General features: G+C 37.8%; 2 protein-coding genes across 5 annotated transcripts; one reads left to right on the top strand and one right to left on the bottom strand.

The window, feature by feature from the left end:
- Window positions 1-7: 7 nt before the first annotated feature.
- On the bottom strand, window positions 8-6,453 carry LOC9307147 (DNA gyrase subunit B, mitochondrial). Of its 2 annotated transcripts, none has more exons than XM_002873090.2 (21): window positions 6,213-6,453; window positions 5,616-5,754; window positions 5,428-5,508; window positions 5,226-5,339; window positions 5,016-5,072; window positions 4,789-4,890; window positions 4,352-4,502; window positions 4,183-4,259; window positions 3,911-4,021; window positions 3,490-3,560; window positions 3,086-3,227; window positions 2,644-2,742; window positions 2,388-2,516; window positions 2,025-2,139; window positions 1,750-1,817; window positions 1,357-1,470; window positions 1,145-1,261; window positions 1,001-1,054; window positions 814-919; window positions 385-515; window positions 8-268 (listed from the first exon to the last, which is right to left on the bottom strand). In XM_002873090.2, exons 1-21 carry the CDS (start codon window positions 6,353-6,355, stop codon window positions 200-202), a joined length of 2,190 nt encoding a protein of 729 aa, XP_002873136.1. In that variant the 5' UTR covers window positions 6,356-6,453; the 3' UTR covers window positions 8-199. The 2 variants fall into 2 exon arrangements, with proteins under 2 accessions (XP_002873136.1, XP_020878563.1); XM_021022904.1 differs by having other exon boundaries at window positions 23-268; window positions 5,616-5,748; window positions 6,213-6,407.
- A 1,409-nt stretch (window positions 6,454-7,862) lies between these two features.
- Window positions 7,863-16,409, top strand: LOC9309205 (ferredoxin-dependent glutamate synthase 1, chloroplastic/mitochondrial). Of its 3 annotated transcripts, XM_021023509.1 has the most exons (33): window positions 7,863-8,371; window positions 8,458-8,770; window positions 8,856-9,298; window positions 9,392-9,523; window positions 9,616-9,714; window positions 9,808-9,878; window positions 10,120-10,216; window positions 10,380-10,472; window positions 10,597-10,742; window positions 10,833-10,992; window positions 11,113-11,223; window positions 11,317-11,532; window positions 11,630-11,787; window positions 11,923-12,052; window positions 12,157-12,215; window positions 12,293-12,398; window positions 12,482-12,578; window positions 12,664-12,779; window positions 12,860-13,057; window positions 13,139-13,249; window positions 13,342-13,581; window positions 13,670-13,768; window positions 13,859-13,954; window positions 14,058-14,255; window positions 14,352-14,426; window positions 14,513-14,641; window positions 14,740-14,838; window positions 14,914-15,056; window positions 15,148-15,241; window positions 15,336-15,574; window positions 15,658-15,736; window positions 15,811-15,894; window positions 16,005-16,409. In XM_021023509.1, the coding sequence occupies exons 1-33, from the start codon at window positions 8,099-8,101 to the stop codon at window positions 16,164-16,166; spliced, it is 4,866 nt and encodes a 1,621-aa protein (XP_020879168.1). In that variant the 5' UTR covers window positions 7,863-8,098; the 3' UTR covers window positions 16,167-16,409. The 3 variants fall into 3 exon arrangements, with proteins under 3 accessions (XP_020879168.1, XP_020879167.1, XP_020879169.1); XM_021023508.1 differs by having other exon boundaries at window positions 7,916-8,371; window positions 9,616-9,878; window positions 16,005-16,408; XM_021023510.1 differs by lacking the exons at window positions 7,863-8,371; window positions 8,458-8,770; window positions 8,856-9,298; window positions 9,392-9,523 and having other exon boundaries at window positions 9,618-9,714; window positions 10,083-10,216; window positions 16,005-16,408.

Consider the following 16,409-nt stretch of genomic DNA (forward strand, 5'->3'; position numbering starts at 1 on the left):
AAAAAAAAAAAAAAAAAAAAAGAGTTGCAACAGAGAAAGCCCGCGAATGCATAAACTTTTTGTACAGTCACAATTGTAACAGTGGTAACTTTTTCTAGGCCAGAGAAAGAACAAGACATGTTCGCCTTTGACAAATATATAATCTAATGTCCCTTACCAGATGAAGAAACTGTAGACACCAATCTGAAGCGGTTTCCTGTTATATGTCGAGACGCTGCAGATTGATCCTAGTTGCTGCATTTTTGATGAGTTCTTTCCGGACATCAACCTGATATTTTTAAAAAAAAAACGGTAGTAGCTCAATCAAATTGCAGTTGAGCTTGTGATTATGTCTGTTTATGACCCCAAAAACAAGACAATGGAGTCGGAAATTTGGTGGCTTACCCGAGCACCCATAAGAGATGAGAATGTCATGTTTGCTTCCGCTATATCATCGACCACAAGTTGCTTTAATATCCTTGTTTCTGGATTCATTGTTGTTTCCCAAAGCTGTTCAGGCATCATCTCTCCCAAACCTGCAGAACCAGAAAACAAAACAGAACGAGTTTCCTTAGTTTGCCACTTTCCTCTCAATACATTTTGGTATTGGACGCTAAAGATTTTAAAAACTTTCCTCTTAGCAATCAATATCTAGGGTTGAATAGAATCAGTAAGTAAACTCTAAATTTTGGTTCTGTAAAGACTCAGCCTAACTAGTTCCTAACCATGAGAAGCTACTGTAATTTTAACTTTTTCGAATTATGTATACAATTGGATCCCAACAAGTGCAATGTAGAAGACAGACAACGTAGAACACAAAGTTCAAATATTTACCTTTGAACCTTTGAATGTTGTAGGATGCGTTTGCAGGGAAATTACTGGTGATCTTTTTAAGGTCTGCATCATCATAGCAATAATGTGCATGTTTCCCCCTTTCAACCTGATCGTTTTCATAGTTTTTGTTAGAAATTCCTAAATCTAAAGCATTAAAGTTCTGAAGATCATAAAATATAAAATCTACCTTGAATAGGGGAGGAACACCGACATATATGCAACCCGCATCAAACAAGGCTCTCTGTGGGAAAGAAATATTAAGTCAAGATTACAACTAGATTAACTCTGCCAACTATTTAGGGGGTATTTTTGTTTAATCCTAAACTAATACCTGATATCTGAAGAAAAAGGTCAACAGAAGTGTCCGGATATGTGCACCATCAACATCTGCATCTGTTAAGATGATTATCTTATGGTACCGCAAATTTTCTTTCTTAAAGTCTTCTCCCTGAAACAAGTTATTTATTGCACTGAATTTTCCAAAAAATCAAAAAAAAAAAATGAGAAGAGGAAAACACAAGAGATGGAAAAGGGATATATCACCTTCACACCAAGGCCAAGGCCAAGAATTAGATTTTGAATTTCTTCATTCTTATACATGGCTGCTTCATCCTTTCTTTCAATGTTCAGAATTTTACCTCTCAAAGGAAGAATTGCCTACAAAAACCAAAACCAGTTGAATGATCTCTCAAAGGAAGAATTGCCTTTCAAGCTGAACATATTCTCCAATTTCACACAAGATACAATGTCTTTGGCTGGTAAAGAGAAGACTCCTAGTATTGATAGTCTAATCCTAGCCTTATTGTTCGGAAATCAAATGTAGGTTCTTTCAAGGATGGATCAACAAAAAAAAAAAAAAAAAAAAAAAAAAACCCTAACCATCGCCCTTCTTGGATACACAATGAAATAGAGGTAGAACTGTAGAAGTGTGATTACCTGAAAACGTCTGTCACGGCCCTGTTTCGCACTGCCACCAGCAGAATCTCCTTCGACTATAAAAATCTCTGCAGAGATTGCAAAGGGATGTCACTACTTGAATTAGCATGGCTATTAGCTTACAGGTTGTAATCGTGGTGGCCACATAATTAAAGCATATGATTTCCTTTTTTAACTTCTCACTTGGAATATACAGTAAGAAGATCAGATCCTTTCTGTCATGTTTAGCTTTAATCAATTAAACAAACAACATTTTCATGCTGGCCAATACATACCAGATGCTTCAGGATCTGTTGATGAGCAATCAGCCAGTTTCCCAGGAAGTGATGATGACTTCAAAACGCTTTTTGACCTGACCAACTCCCTTGCCCTCTTGGCAGCCAAAGCAGCCTAGAGAGAGAAAGCGTGGTGAGGCAGATTTTCATGATAATTAGGTTGAAAGTTAGCAACTGACATATTAATAATAAGCAGAGGAGGGGATAGATAACATGAAGGACGTTGAAAGCAATATGCTAAACCATATGAATCGATAGCCAATTACAGACTGCTGTACCCGATCTTGTGGGTTGAAACATACATTTGGTGCATGCTTGTAGATGAAGATACAGAAGTATTGAAATGTGCATTCAAAAGCATACCTTGTAAGCGTTAAGGGACTTGGAAACAATGCTCTCAAGAACATCTGGATGCAATTCCAAAAACTCTGTGAGATACTCCTGAACTGATTGGTCAACAATTTTTCTCACCTCTGGATTTCCTAATCTTGTCTGCAAGGTGGAAGTGGGATTAGTAGACAAATTCTATTAGTTGGGGTAAATTTCCACAAATGAGACAGAAAATATTGCCTCATGTTGACAAAAGATAACCACTAAAGAGGCAATCATTATCACGTACCTTTGTTTGACCTTCAAACTCGGGATTAGGAATCTTGACTGAGACAATACAGGTCAATCCCTCTCTAACATGTTCCCCGCTTAAGCTAATATCCTTCTCCTGAAAACACAGCCGAAATATAAAATAATTATAAACATACAAAAAAAGAATATTGAGGAAGTACAATGTTTATTGTCTGTCCAAGCAGGTAGGAATTAAGAACGTTTTACAATAGAGCCTACTACACTCTATATGTACATATTCAAATTCAGTCCAGTCCACAATTATGAAGAACATCTCAGAGTACTTATCAATTAAACTATGATCATGAAAACAGTACTTGGAAAAGCCCATAAGATTTTGTTAAACGAGGGGAGAAAAGATAATGGAAAAAGGATCGAAACCTCGTGAAAATGAAAATAAAAAATAGCCACATAAGCTAAGCTGGTTACTGATGTCATACCTTAACAGTCTTAGACTTTTTTGCAAGGGCATTAAGAGTCCTTGTTAATGAAGCTTTCACACCTTCTATGTGTGTTCCACCATCAATAGTGCGAATGCTATTGGCATATCCCAGCATTGTGTCTGAATATGCATCTGAGCACCTGGTACAAAATTGTGCCAGCCCAATAGGATCAGATCCATTTAGAATAGTCATATATTATGTGTAGTCTTGTGTAAAACAAACTACAGCATGTCGAGAATAACATGAACAAAGGTTTTTATTGATACAATCTACAGGTAAGAGTAAAACCAAAATCATGCAGCCAAACTGTTCAATTTAGTGGGTTTGGTAAACCCAGGCATTTTACCTCTAACAGAATATTAGTTGGATAATATAATCTCATGTATATAGGAGTAACATACCATTGAAGGGCAACGTCCACGGTGGCACCATTTATCTCTCTCCTGAAACCCAGCACGTCATGAATTGGATTCTACACAAAAAAAAGATTGTCAGTTAACCTTTTCAAGTAAACGTAGGTCCAAGGAATAAGAAAGTAACAATGGAGATACTAATGCTTAGAGTTCACTTCTGTATAAATTGAGTTCATAATAGTTCATAGACATGCTGGAGTAGATCCCTTGATAGCAATCAACTAATCTAAAGTAGTGCTCAACATATCTTGCTCACTTAAGTAAGCAGAGAAAGACATTCATTGGCACCACTGCATTCCATATCGTTTCACAGAATCTTTTCAAAATTTTAGTCATCTTAGCCTACTTAAATAAAGAATCTGATAGGCTTCATATACACCAAATGTAATTCCAATGAGTAGATTCTCACCTTATCAGTGTTTAGCCAACTAACATATTCAGTTAAGCCTCCAGCAAAATAATATTCACTATATTGGTTCTTTTCAGGATCATCATCCTCTTTTTTTAAAGAAATGGTAACCTGCAAACATAAAAATAGAGTAATTTGTTATGACAAAAAGAATCATTAAACAGCAGCCTATGCCAAAAGTGAAGATGCTCCATGAAGTAAACTATAATAAATTCTCATGTCTCGATGAAAAATTGTCATGGTTGACCATGCTTTAAGTAAAGTAATTTCACCTTTGGATTCAGAAATGCGAGCTCCCTAATTCGTCCAGCAATGGTGTTATGGTCGAACTCAATTGCAGTTGTGAATACTGAAAAATAGTTCATTCCATAGAGGAAACATCAATCATCGAAACCAGTTTTGGCGAAGGTAAGGTAGTGAAGAGTGGAAAACAGGCAAAACCTTCTTTGTCAGGCCAAAACCTGATGCTTGTTCCTTTAGTCCTCTCTGACTCTAGCGTGAGGACACGACATGTAAGTGTAGTTATGGGCTTTCCACGAGAATAATTTTGCTTATGCTCCATGCCATCTCTCCAAACCGTGACCTCCAGAGCCTGCAAACCAATTGATCAAAGAATCTTCTAAGTTAGCTATACTGATAATTATAGTCATCAGCTAGGTTAAATTTCAAGTCATTCCAAACAAATGTCCTGCAGTTCTTGTGGTGGAAGAGTATTTGACATCAACATGCCCTAGACTTCAATAAGGAAATACCAGCTTTTTACTCGTAACAATCCCATAGTAGCCTAGGGTTTCAGAAATAAGTGAAGGGGAGATATAGAGAAAGAGATTATTTCCAAAAGAAAAGAAGAAGCAATGTGAGTAAAGATTAGAACACACCTCAGACAAAGCATTTACTACTGATAAACCTACACCATGTAATCCACCAGACACACTGTAGCCACTACTCGTGCCACCAAATTTGCCACCTGCATGTAAAACCTGCAGAAATAACAAGCATGGCAGGTAAATCGCATGACAATAATAGTATGATCATGAAGCTCCAAAATAAACTGCAGAACCTCCATATTACTATTGTGAAAAAATATAACGTTATGTAGCAATACCGTAAGCACAGTCTCCAGGGAAGATTTTTTGGTAGCAGGATGCAAATCTGTGGGTATCTGCAAGAAAGATTTATATATCAACGAGAATAGATTATGGTTCACATCTGTGTTTGCTCTCCATTTGTGGTAGATGTAAGAAAGGAAAAGCAAGGGATACCAAAACTAGCACAAAATCTCATGATTAAAGAGAAGATGGGACATATCACATACCCCACGCCCATTGTCCACAACACTGACTGAGCCATCTGCGTGCAGGACGACATCAACCTTTGAGGCAAAACCAGCTTGAGCCTCATCAATTGCGTTGTCAAGTATCTCATAAACCTAAGAAAAGAGATTACATTAGAAAAACATAAAAAGATGTCAAGAGCCACCAGTTTAAACAATGGGTTTCAAAGGGTAAAGCATTTACCAAATGGTGCAAACCACGAGGCCCAGTGCTCCCTATATACATTCCTGGCCGTTTTCTGACAGGGTCTAAGCCTTCCAGCACCTAATGGATCATATGAACATATAAAGATTGAAATTAAAATCATGACTTCAAACAATCTATAGTAGAAAAGAGGATAATTAAATAGAAGGATAATTAAAAAAGTTTACTTGAATCTGCTCAGAACTGTAACCCTTGGATGTGGTAGTCTCTTGGGAAGCCTCAGTAGACAAGAACCTCGATGAAACAGCATTTCGTTGTATCAGTCTTTGATTCAGAACATTGGTAAACTGAAACTTTAACCTGAAACTGAAAGAAAACTCAATTAAACAACAAATTGAGGAATGCATTGCTTTGTTCGTCGCATTCTGGAAGAGAATCAGGCAAAGAACCACCAAGGTATTGAAATGTTTACTTTACCCATAAGAACCCAGAACCGCATATGAATATAGCAATGATAAAGATTAACACTCAAAAAGCAAAATTTCACAGCAATCTCAGGGAATTTCTCTAAAGTAACCTAAACCCATAAGTCCCAAACACACAGACTTTATAAAAAAAAGCTAGAATCAAGATACTCCAAGTATAGATTTCCAAATTCTAGGCCATTTTATGGGAAACTTGACACGAAATTAGAGAGCTTGACAATTTCAATAGCTCAAGCCAAAGTACTGAACCAAGAATACGAAGCCAATTTCGTATATCTCGCCGATTTTTGAGGAACCCAAAAAGGAAAACGAAAGAGGAGAAAGAGCGGAAGCGAGAACCTGGGACTTGGAGAGGAAAATGGAGGCGAGGAGAGGAATGAGCTGTGACGGTGAAAAGCAGGAGAGAGAGAGCTAGAGAAGAGACGAGGTCGAGAAGCCATGAGCCGTAAACGCAGATAAGAAGCTCTCTGAAGAAGCGCCATGGAATTTAGAAACTCTTAAGAGGTTTTTCTTCTGCTTCAAATTTTGTTTTTGTTTTTTTTCACCCTCTCTGTATAAAAAAAAGATAAAACCCTAAACCCCCAAAGGCCCAAAAAGTATTTCTCTAAGAGAAGTAAATAAATAATTACGAAAAACAAGAATTTTGCCGCCGTTTCCAAAGCAATAGAATACTCCGAGAGGCCGAGCCCAAACTAGAGCTGGCTTAATATATGGGCTTATTTGTTAAATAGCCCAAGTATTATCTATGTTTATGTTCATAATTTTGGTGGTAAAATTTGTTTGGTATGGTTTGATTAAAGAACTCGGAGGTTTTTACTTGCTCCAGGGTTCGAACCGCGACTATGGGGAAAAAAAAGACTAATTTTACATGTGTTGGTTACCGTAACCGAAGAGATTATGGGTTAAAAGTCCATAACGTTTTAGTTACTTTTAAATAAATATTTACAAAGCGTTATGAATTTATTTAAAGACCAAGAAACCGATTACAGAAGAGATGGGTGGATCCAAAACTATAACAAAGTTTTGGATCAGACTATATATGTTATTTTTTGAGCAAGTGTCGTCTCATTTCTGTTCACTTTGGTGCTTGTGTTTGCTCTTTTTGGGTGGTCGTCTCGTGATACGCCAACTGACGATAAGCTGTTGCTCTTATCTTATCATCATCACAATTCATAAGCGAGAGGCAACGAGAGAATATGATAGAGAGAAGGTGGCTTTTAGAGCAACTTTAAGGACATTTCATATCCTTAAGGCTTCTTTAAGAGCTCAAGTCTATTTCAGCCACACATACACACCTCAACTCTATACCCTTACGTGTCTTTTCGTAAATTCACATATTTTATGTAGTTAGTTATACATACATAGTGTATATTCTTATTAATATTATTAAATACCATATCTCAAATATCTAACAAAAAGTTGATCAGAATAAACACTGGATACTATTCCAAAACGATACATTTTTAAAGTCGAAATTTTCCACTTGAAAAATGTATTGATCATAATTATTATGCATATATGAATACATATTTTGGTGTATTTTTTTCTTCTTCTAAATGCCATGTTGTAGACATATTTTTTTGAAAAATGCTACTCTATGTAGAAAGAAAAATTTATTGTTGTATGTAACGAACCTGACTCTTCAATTATTTGGTTTTGAAACGTTTTCAATTTAATAATAAAAGAGATTCTTCCATTGATTTTCTCAACTTTGAAATGTTAATTTGGGGGCATAAACGGTCTTATATGTATCTTTTATCTGATGGATATGAATTTAAGGAGTAGTCACCATCTTCCCTCTATCAAAATGACAATTTATCTACCCTTAATTTCATGTCTCAAATCCGGTTTAATGACCCAAAATTGTCGTATCAAACCGGTTAAAGCAACGGAATTCTCTAAATGGCGGTCCCAGATTCCCGACCGTTACCATTTTGTTTCTTTCTTCAAAAAGAAAATTCGATTTTGTGCACTACGTAAAATCCCCAAAATACCCTTTTAATTCAAAAAGCGAATTTTGTGTACACGAATAAATACGAAACAGAGAAAAGGAAAGAAAGAGAGAAGAAGAAGCTCTCATCACTCATCTGTTATCTTCCTCCTCTTCTTCTTCTTCCTCTTCTTTTTTTTTTTTCTTTCTTTCTTACATTTATCTTTATTTATTTTATTTTTTAGTGTGCATTTATCTTATTTTCCACACACGCCTCTCATTTTTTTTCATTTCAATGGCGATGAAATCTCTTTCCCCTATTCCTAAGCTTCTCTCCACAACACCAAGCTCTGTTCTTTCTTCTGACAAGAACTTCTTCTTCGTCGATTTCGTTGGATTATACTGTAAGTCCAAGAGAACCAGACGCAGACTTCGTGGCGATTCCTCCTCAGGCTCTTCTTCTTCTTCTCTCTCTCGTCTTTCCTCTGTTCGTGCTGTTATCGACCTTGAACGTCTTAATGGCGTCTCTCACAAAGATCTCTCTTCTACTTCACTCTTAAAACCTCAGGTACGTTTCTTCACTGATGTATTTTCACAACAACCCAACTTGAAATTTACGACCTTTTTGGGGTTTGGTGATTGATCTTTGAGCAGGTTGCTAATTTGGAGGACATATTGTCTGAAAGAGGAGCTTGTGGAGTTGGGTTTATAGCAAACTTAGATAACATACCTTCACATGGAGTTGTCAAAGATGCTCTTATTGCTCTTGGTTGTATGGAACATCGTGGAGGTTGTGGAGCTGACAATGATTCTGGTGATGGCTCTGGTCTTATGTCTTCCATTCCTTGGGATTTCTTTAACGTCTGGGCCAAGGAACAAGGTCTTTCTCCTTTTGATAAGTTGCATACTGGTGTTGGCATGATCTTTCTTCCACAAGAGGATACCTTTATGCAAGAAGCCAAACAAGGTGACTATCCTTAATCATAGATGGAACTAGCAATCCGGATTCAATATGTTGCTAAAGAAGTTTGTTCCTTTTTGGTTTTTTGTAGTTATTGAAAACATATTTGAGAAAGAAGGATTACAAGTTCTTGGTTGGAGGGAAGTTCCTGTGAATGTTCCTATAGTTGGTAAAAATGCTAGGGAAACAATGCCTAACATTCAACAAGTGTTTGTCAAAATCGCAAAGGAAGATAGTACGGATGACATTGAAAGGGAACTTTACATATGCCGTAAACTAATCGAAAGGGCGGTGGCTACTGAGAGTTGGGGAACAGAGCTATACTTCTGTTCACTGTCCAATCAAACCATAGTGTACAAGGGCATGCTTCGGTCCGAGGCTCTTGGATTGTTTTATCTAGATCTTCAGAATGAGCTTTATGAGTCTCCCTTTGCTATTTATCATCGAAGGTACAGTACAAACACTAGTCCTAGGTGGCCTCTTGCTCAACCAATGAGGTTTCTTGGACATAACGGAGAGATCAATACCATACAGGTTCTACTATTTCTAGACATTGTTATGACTCATCATTGTACTTTAACAATGAAGCATCCAAGTTCAAGAAGATTCTTTGTTTGAATTGTGCAGGGGAACTTAAATTGGATGCAGTCTCGAGAAGCTTCTTTGAAGTCCTCTGTTTGGAATGGCCGTGAAAATGAAATTCGTCCATTTGGTAATCCCAGAGGTTCAGACTCTGCTAATCTTGATAGTGCTGCAGAAGTAAGTTTCTCTTAGTTTATTAGGATAATGATAGATCATATGTTGCAATACAGTTTTTCTATTATCTCGCCTCTCATTTGAATATCCTGCAGATCTTGATTAGAAGTGGCCGAACTCCAGAGGAGGCTCTAATGATTCTTGTCCCTGAGGCATACAAAAATCATCCAACCTTATCTGTCAAATATCCTGAGGTAGTGTTGATATATGCAACATCTGTTGTGATATGTTCTTCAAGAATCCATTGCAAAAACTCACTATTTTCTTTGCTTCTTTTTCAACTGCAGGTTATAGATTTCTATGACTACTACAAAGGACAAATGGAGGCTTGGGATGGTCCTGCCTTACTTTTGTTCAGGTAAACCTTTTGAGTACCTAGCTGTATTTGACCATCTTACTAGATCAGGTTACAAAAAAAGGTCATTTAATCAAGTTATTGGTTTATGGAAGTAGCCAAGGGAGTTTCTTGTCACTGCATTCTTGTTGTTTGCCTGTTGTGTCTGAGCTCAGGCTTCTTCTATTCCCTGTCGTTTCTCCATTCTTTTTTTCGGCTTCTCCTCAGGTTTATCTGACACTTGCTACTTGAATTCGTCACCTAGTGATGGAAAAACAGTTGGGGCTTGTCTTGACCGTAATGGCCTTCGTCCTGCTCGATATTGGCGGACTAGTGACAATGTCGTCTATGTAGCATCTGAGGTATTTCACATTTTAATCTATAAAGTTACATTTTTTATTGATCATGATGGTTGGTTCAAGTCACTCTACCACCCGATTTACTGGTTTTACAAGACTCATTAGGTAAGAGAAGCCTATTCATTCTAGTAGAAACTTATAATTATAACGTGCTTGTCTTGTTTAGGTCGGAGTTGTACCAGTTGATGAGGCAAAAGTCACGATGAAAGGCCGTCTAGGACCTGGAATGATGATTGCTGTTGACCTAGTGAATGGCCAGGTTTGTACATGTGCAGTCCAAATCTTGTTACTCTTATTTTTGAACACATTCCTACAGTTTCTGTAATGATAGTACCACCTGAGATATAACTCTTTAGCTGACTCAGAGCTCGTCCAACTTACAGGTATATGAGAATACAGAGGTCAAGAAGAGAATATCTTCATTTAATCCATATGGAAAATGGATTAAAGAAAACTCCCGGTTCTTGAAGCCTGTGAATTTCAAATCCTCAACTGTCATGGAAAATGAAGAAATCTTAAGAAGCCAACAGTAAATATTCCTGAAACTTTCAGTCTTCTGTTAAGATATGCCTTTTGTTAATCATCTGGAAGGTAATACTTACAAATCACATCTTATCAGGGCATTTGGTTATTCAAGTGAGGATGTGCAAATGGTTATTGAGTCTATGGCTTCTCAAGGAAAGGAACCAACCTTCTGCATGGGCGACGATATTCCGCTGGCAGGATTGTCTCAAAGACCACATATGCTTTACGATTATTTCAAACAAAGATTTGCGCAGGTACATTCAAGTCGTAGGAATCTTGATAGGTGCCTTTTTATGGCTAGAGTTACACCTTTCTCATATACCTCTATTTTCCAACATTTTTTTTTTCAAATTTTGATCATGTTCTGGTTTCAGGTTACAAACCCTGCCATTGATCCCCTTAGGGAAGGTTTGGTTATGTCTCTTGAAGTAAATATTGGAAAACGTGGAAATATATTGGAGCTTGGGCCTGAGAATGCCTCACAGGTTTTGACTCTCTTGATTACATCTCCTCTGTTTTACCCCATTTTGTTTCACACTATATCTACTTATGTATTGGTTTTGTTTTTCATGAATCAGGTTATTCTGTCTAACCCTGTGTTAAACGAAGGAACGTTGGAGGAGTTAATGAAGGATACATACTTAAAACCTAAGGTTCTGTCCACATATTTCGATATACGAAAAGGCGTTGAAGGTTCCTTGCAAAAGGCTCTATATTCTCTTTGTGAAGCAGCTGATGATGCTGTCCGAAGTGGCTCTCAGCTTCTCGTTCTTTCAGACCGATCCGATAGCCTGGTAAAGTGTCTTAAAGTTTCTTCACAGAAAATTTCTCTCTGCCAATCTAAATCTGCTCCAAGCTATATAAAAATCTCTGGTAATTTCGCTCTTTCAGGAACCAACCCGCCCTGCAATTCCGATAATGTTAGCTGTTGGCGCTGTCCATCAACATCTTATTCAGAACGGTTTGAGGATGTCAGCTTCCATTGTTGCTGATACCGCCCAATGCTTCAGCACACATCATTTTGCTTGTTTGGTTGGATATGGTGCAAGGCTAGTATCTTTTGTTTGCTCTGAATTTTCTAAATTTGTCCCTGCCAAGTGACACTAGCTAACTCTTAACTAGATTATGTTCCACCATCATATCCTGTCTCATCAATAAGTATGCTTTGTGAAAATTTTCCACAGTGCTGTATGCCCATACTTGGCACTGGAGACATGTAGGCAATGGCGCTTAAGTAACAAAACTGTCGCATTCATGCGTAACGGGAAAATTCCCACTGTAACCATTGAGCAAGCTCAGAAAAACTACACCAAGGTGAGAATTTCAGTACACGTTCTTAAGATGTTTTCACAAGTAATTTGACCTTAGTTGTTTAAACATTATAAAGGATTCTTATTTACACATGGCTTATCTTGCAGGCGGTTAATGCAGGGCTTCTTAAAATTCTTTCTAAGATGGGCATCTCATTGCTTTCAAGGTTCCATTTCTACAACTATGTTATGTTATGTTATGCAGAGTTCTACAAGTACTGACTTGGAATTTTCCTTTGTTCAGTTATTGTGGTGCTCAGATATTTGAGATCTATGGTTTGGGGAAAGAGGTTGTTGATCTTGCATTCACTGGAAGTGTGTCAAAAATCAGTGGACTCACCTTTGATGAGGTAAGAATACATCACATTTATTTTCTTATTACTTTTGATTCAAATTTCACATTTCTTCTAAGAAAATGCAAACCTTCTCTCAGTTGGCAAGAGAGACATTGTCTTTTTGGGTGAAGGCCTTTTCTGAGGATACAACTAAACGATTAGAAAATTTCGGGTTTATTCAATTTAGGCCTGGAGGTAAATACTTTACTTCAAGTTTCTCACTTCTTGATTTAAATCCAGTGTGCTTGTTCATTTACACAACAAGCCTTGTTACGTTTAGGTGAGTATCATTCAAACAACCCAGAGATGTCAAAGTTGCTCCACAAGGCTGTCCGTGAAAAGAGTGAAACTGCATATGCAGTCTATCAACAACATCTCTCTAACAGACCTGTTAATGTGAGTTTCTTGTTGCTCTTTCTCAGCATTCTTTAAGGTTTAGTTTCTTGACTAAGTTATCTCTATCTCTCTCTCTTTAGGTCCTCCGTGATCTCCTTGAGTTCAAGAGTGACCGTGCACCGATCCCAGTAGGGAAAGTTGAACCAGCCGTTTCCATTGTCCAGAGATTTTGTACTGGTGGAATGTCACTTGGTGCTATTTCAAGAGAGACTCATGAAGCTATTGCTATTGCTATGAATAGGATTGGTGGTAAATCAAACTCTGGAGAAGGTGGAGAGGTAAATAAAATATCCATTTTCTCTTTCATAATAGTAATAAAATCAAACTTTCATGCCCTGTTTTTTCATTTCCCTCTATAGGATCCTATCCGTTGGAAGCCACTTACAGATGTGGTTGATGGGTATTCATCAACATTACCACATCTCAAAGGTCTTCAAAACGGTGATATCGCAACAAGTGCTATCAAGCAGGTCATATTCTCATCTGTGTATATCACAGAACTCTGTTACATTACTTTACCTTTGAAAGAAATGATAATAACTTTTCATTTGTATTCTCTCAGGTTGCTTCAGGACGTTTTGGAGTCACACCAACATTCTTGGTCAATGCAGACCAATTGGAAATCAAAGTTGCACAAGGTGCCAAGCCTGGGGAAGGTGGTCAGCTTCCTGGAAAGAAAGTTAGTGCATATATCGCAAGGCTAAGAAGCTCTAAACCTGGTGTTCCGCTTATATCCCCGCCTCCTCACCACGACATTTACTCTATTGAGGATCTTGCTCAGTTGATCTTTGATCTACATCAGGTGATCAATCTTTTCAGAACTCAATAAACAGTTGAGCTAAACAAAAGGAACTCCATATAATCTAACTTCTAACTGAACAAACAAACAGATTAATCCTAACGCAAAAGTATCAGTCAAGCTGGTCGCAGAAGCTGGAATCGGAACAGTTGCTTCTGGAGTTGCAAAGGGTAACGCTGATATCATTCAGGTATCAACTTGAGAAGAAAACATTGCCTCTTGTTTCTCCCATGTTCTTGCGCCAAGAAGTTTCATTGTTCTTTTTTGATATGATTTTCAGATATCAGGGCATGATGGTGGAACTGGTGCTAGTCCAATAAGCTCCATAAAACATGCTGGTGGACCATGGGAACTTGGACTAACAGAAACTCACCAAGTAAACTTTTTGAATACCATGTGGTACTAATTCTATTGGACATTCTGAGTCTCTTAATAAAAAAATCTCATTTCTTCTACTTGCTTTTTTTTCTCCTTTGCAGACTCTTATCGAAAATGGACTCAGAGAAAGAGTCATTTTAAGAGTCGATGGAGGCTTAAAGAGTGGTGTTGATGTTCTAATGGCTGCAGCTATGGGTGCTGATGAATACGGATTTGGTTCCTTGGCAATGATTGCTACTGGTTGTGTTATGGCTCGTATTTGCCACACTAATAACTGCCCAGTGGGTGTAGCAAGTCAGGTAAACTCAAAAGACTTTGTAAACTTTCCTTGGCTTCTTGTTTATCTTTTCTTGAGCTTCACTAATGCTTGTATAACACTCTCTGAATGGTCTCAGAGAGAAGAATTACGTGCAAGATTCCCCGGTGTGCCTGGTGATCTTGTCAATTACTTCTTATACGTAGCAGAAGAGGTGAAAACTTTTTTAATATCTCAAATTTTCAATCATTAAGATTCTTATTGGCTAATCTCATCTGAGGTATAATCTTTTCTCTGCAGGTGAGAGGTATCTTAGCACAGTTGGGATACAGCAAGTTAGATGACATCATTGGACGAACAGAGTTACTGAAACCACGAGACATTTCGTTAGTGAAAACTCAGCATCTCGATCTGAGTTATCTTCTTTCGGTATATGGCTATATCCATACTTTACTTCTTCTGCATAAAATGAAAATCCAGTCTCATATCACTTGTTATAACTTTTTCTTGTTTTTTCACTCTTTTAGTCTGTTGGAACACCTTCATTGAGCAGTACTGAAATCAGAAAGCAGGAAGTTCATACAAATGGACCTGTTCTCGACGACGATATTCTTGCAGATCCATTGGTAACAGAAGTCTTTCACTGCTGTTTCTCACCCGGTTCTTGTGACTATAGTTGCTAACAGTTTTACTATCTCTAGGTGATTGATGCAATAGAGAACGAAAAGGTGGTTGATAAAACCGTCAAAATATGCAACGTAGACCGTGCCGTTTGTGGTCGCGTTGCTGGTGTTATTGCAAAGAAGTATGGAGACACTGGTTTTGCAGGACAAGTGAATCTGACGTGAGAAACACATACTAATGTTTTGTATAAATTGATATGTTTCAGTTCAGGTTATAGCTAAACCAAGCTTTACTCTTTTCTTAATCTGCAGTTTCCTTGGGAGCGCGGGACAGTCCTTTGGGTGCTTTTTGATTCCCGGTATGAACATCCGGCTAATAGGAGAGTCAAATGACTACGTTGGAAAGGTAAAATTAGCATCCACATATATGCATAGAAATCAGTTTTTGCATCAACTGTTACTTGTTATGAAATCTTCTGCAATGGTTGATCTTTTTGAAGGGAATGGCTGGTGGTGAAATAGTAGTAACTCCTGTGGACACAATCGGGTTTGTGCCCGAGGAAGCAACGATAGTCGGGAACACTTGCTTGTATGGTGCCACAGGCGGTCAGATATTTGCTAGAGGCAAAGCTGGAGAGAGATTTGCAGTGAGAAACTCACTAGCTGAAGCAGTAGTTGAAGGCACCGGAGACCATTGCTGTGAGTACATGACTGGTGGCTGTGTCGTCGTGCTTGGAAAGTGAGTAAACTGCATTATATAATGCAAAACTGATAAGAAAATCTATCTGTATATGATATTTGAAATGTTTTCCATTGATACAGGGTGGGAAGAAACGTTGCTGCGGGTATGACTGGAGGCTTAGCTTACCTTCTTGATGAAGATGACACTCTTCTCCCTAAGGTTTCTTTCTCTCTTCAAGGTGAAATTTAGATTCTTGTCTTTCAAGATTCATCTGAACAATCTCTATTTTACAGATTAACCGAGAGATAGTGAAGATGCAAAGAGTAACTGCGCCTGCAGGGGAATTGCAGCTGAAGAGCTTAATTGAAGCACATGTCGTAAGTCATCTCAAAGATCTGCATCATGTTTTAACCGGTTAAAACAAGAGCTAGTGGATTGTATTTGACAGCATCATATATATAACACACTCTTTTGTTTTGGTTAATAGGAAAAAACCGGAAGCAGCAAAGGCGCAACGATTCTGAATGAATGGGACAAGTATCTACCTCTCTTCTGGCAACTGGTTCCACCGAGTGAAGAAGACACTCCTGAAGCTTCTGCTGCATATGTAAGAACAGCCACCGGAGAAGTCACATTTCAATCGGCATAAAGATCATTCAAGAGAAGGTTGTTGCAGTTGAAACACAAGGATTGATATACATACATCAATGGTGGACTATGGAGGGCAAATGGAAAATCATTATCATTTCATAGATCAAATGTGTGGGACAATATTCTTATTGTCTTGTGATCTTTACAACAATACCATGGTTGCTATAACTGTACAGTAAATTCAGTAAAATAACTGCTTTCAACTGTCATATATATAATCATCTCATAAAATTTGCAAATT

The sequence above is a fragment of the Arabidopsis lyrata genome, assembly GCF_000004255.2.
Source record: "Arabidopsis lyrata subsp. lyrata unplaced genomic scaffold ARALYscaffold_6, whole genome shotgun sequence".
Taxonomy (NCBI): domain Eukaryota; kingdom Viridiplantae; phylum Streptophyta; class Magnoliopsida; order Brassicales; family Brassicaceae; genus Arabidopsis; species Arabidopsis lyrata.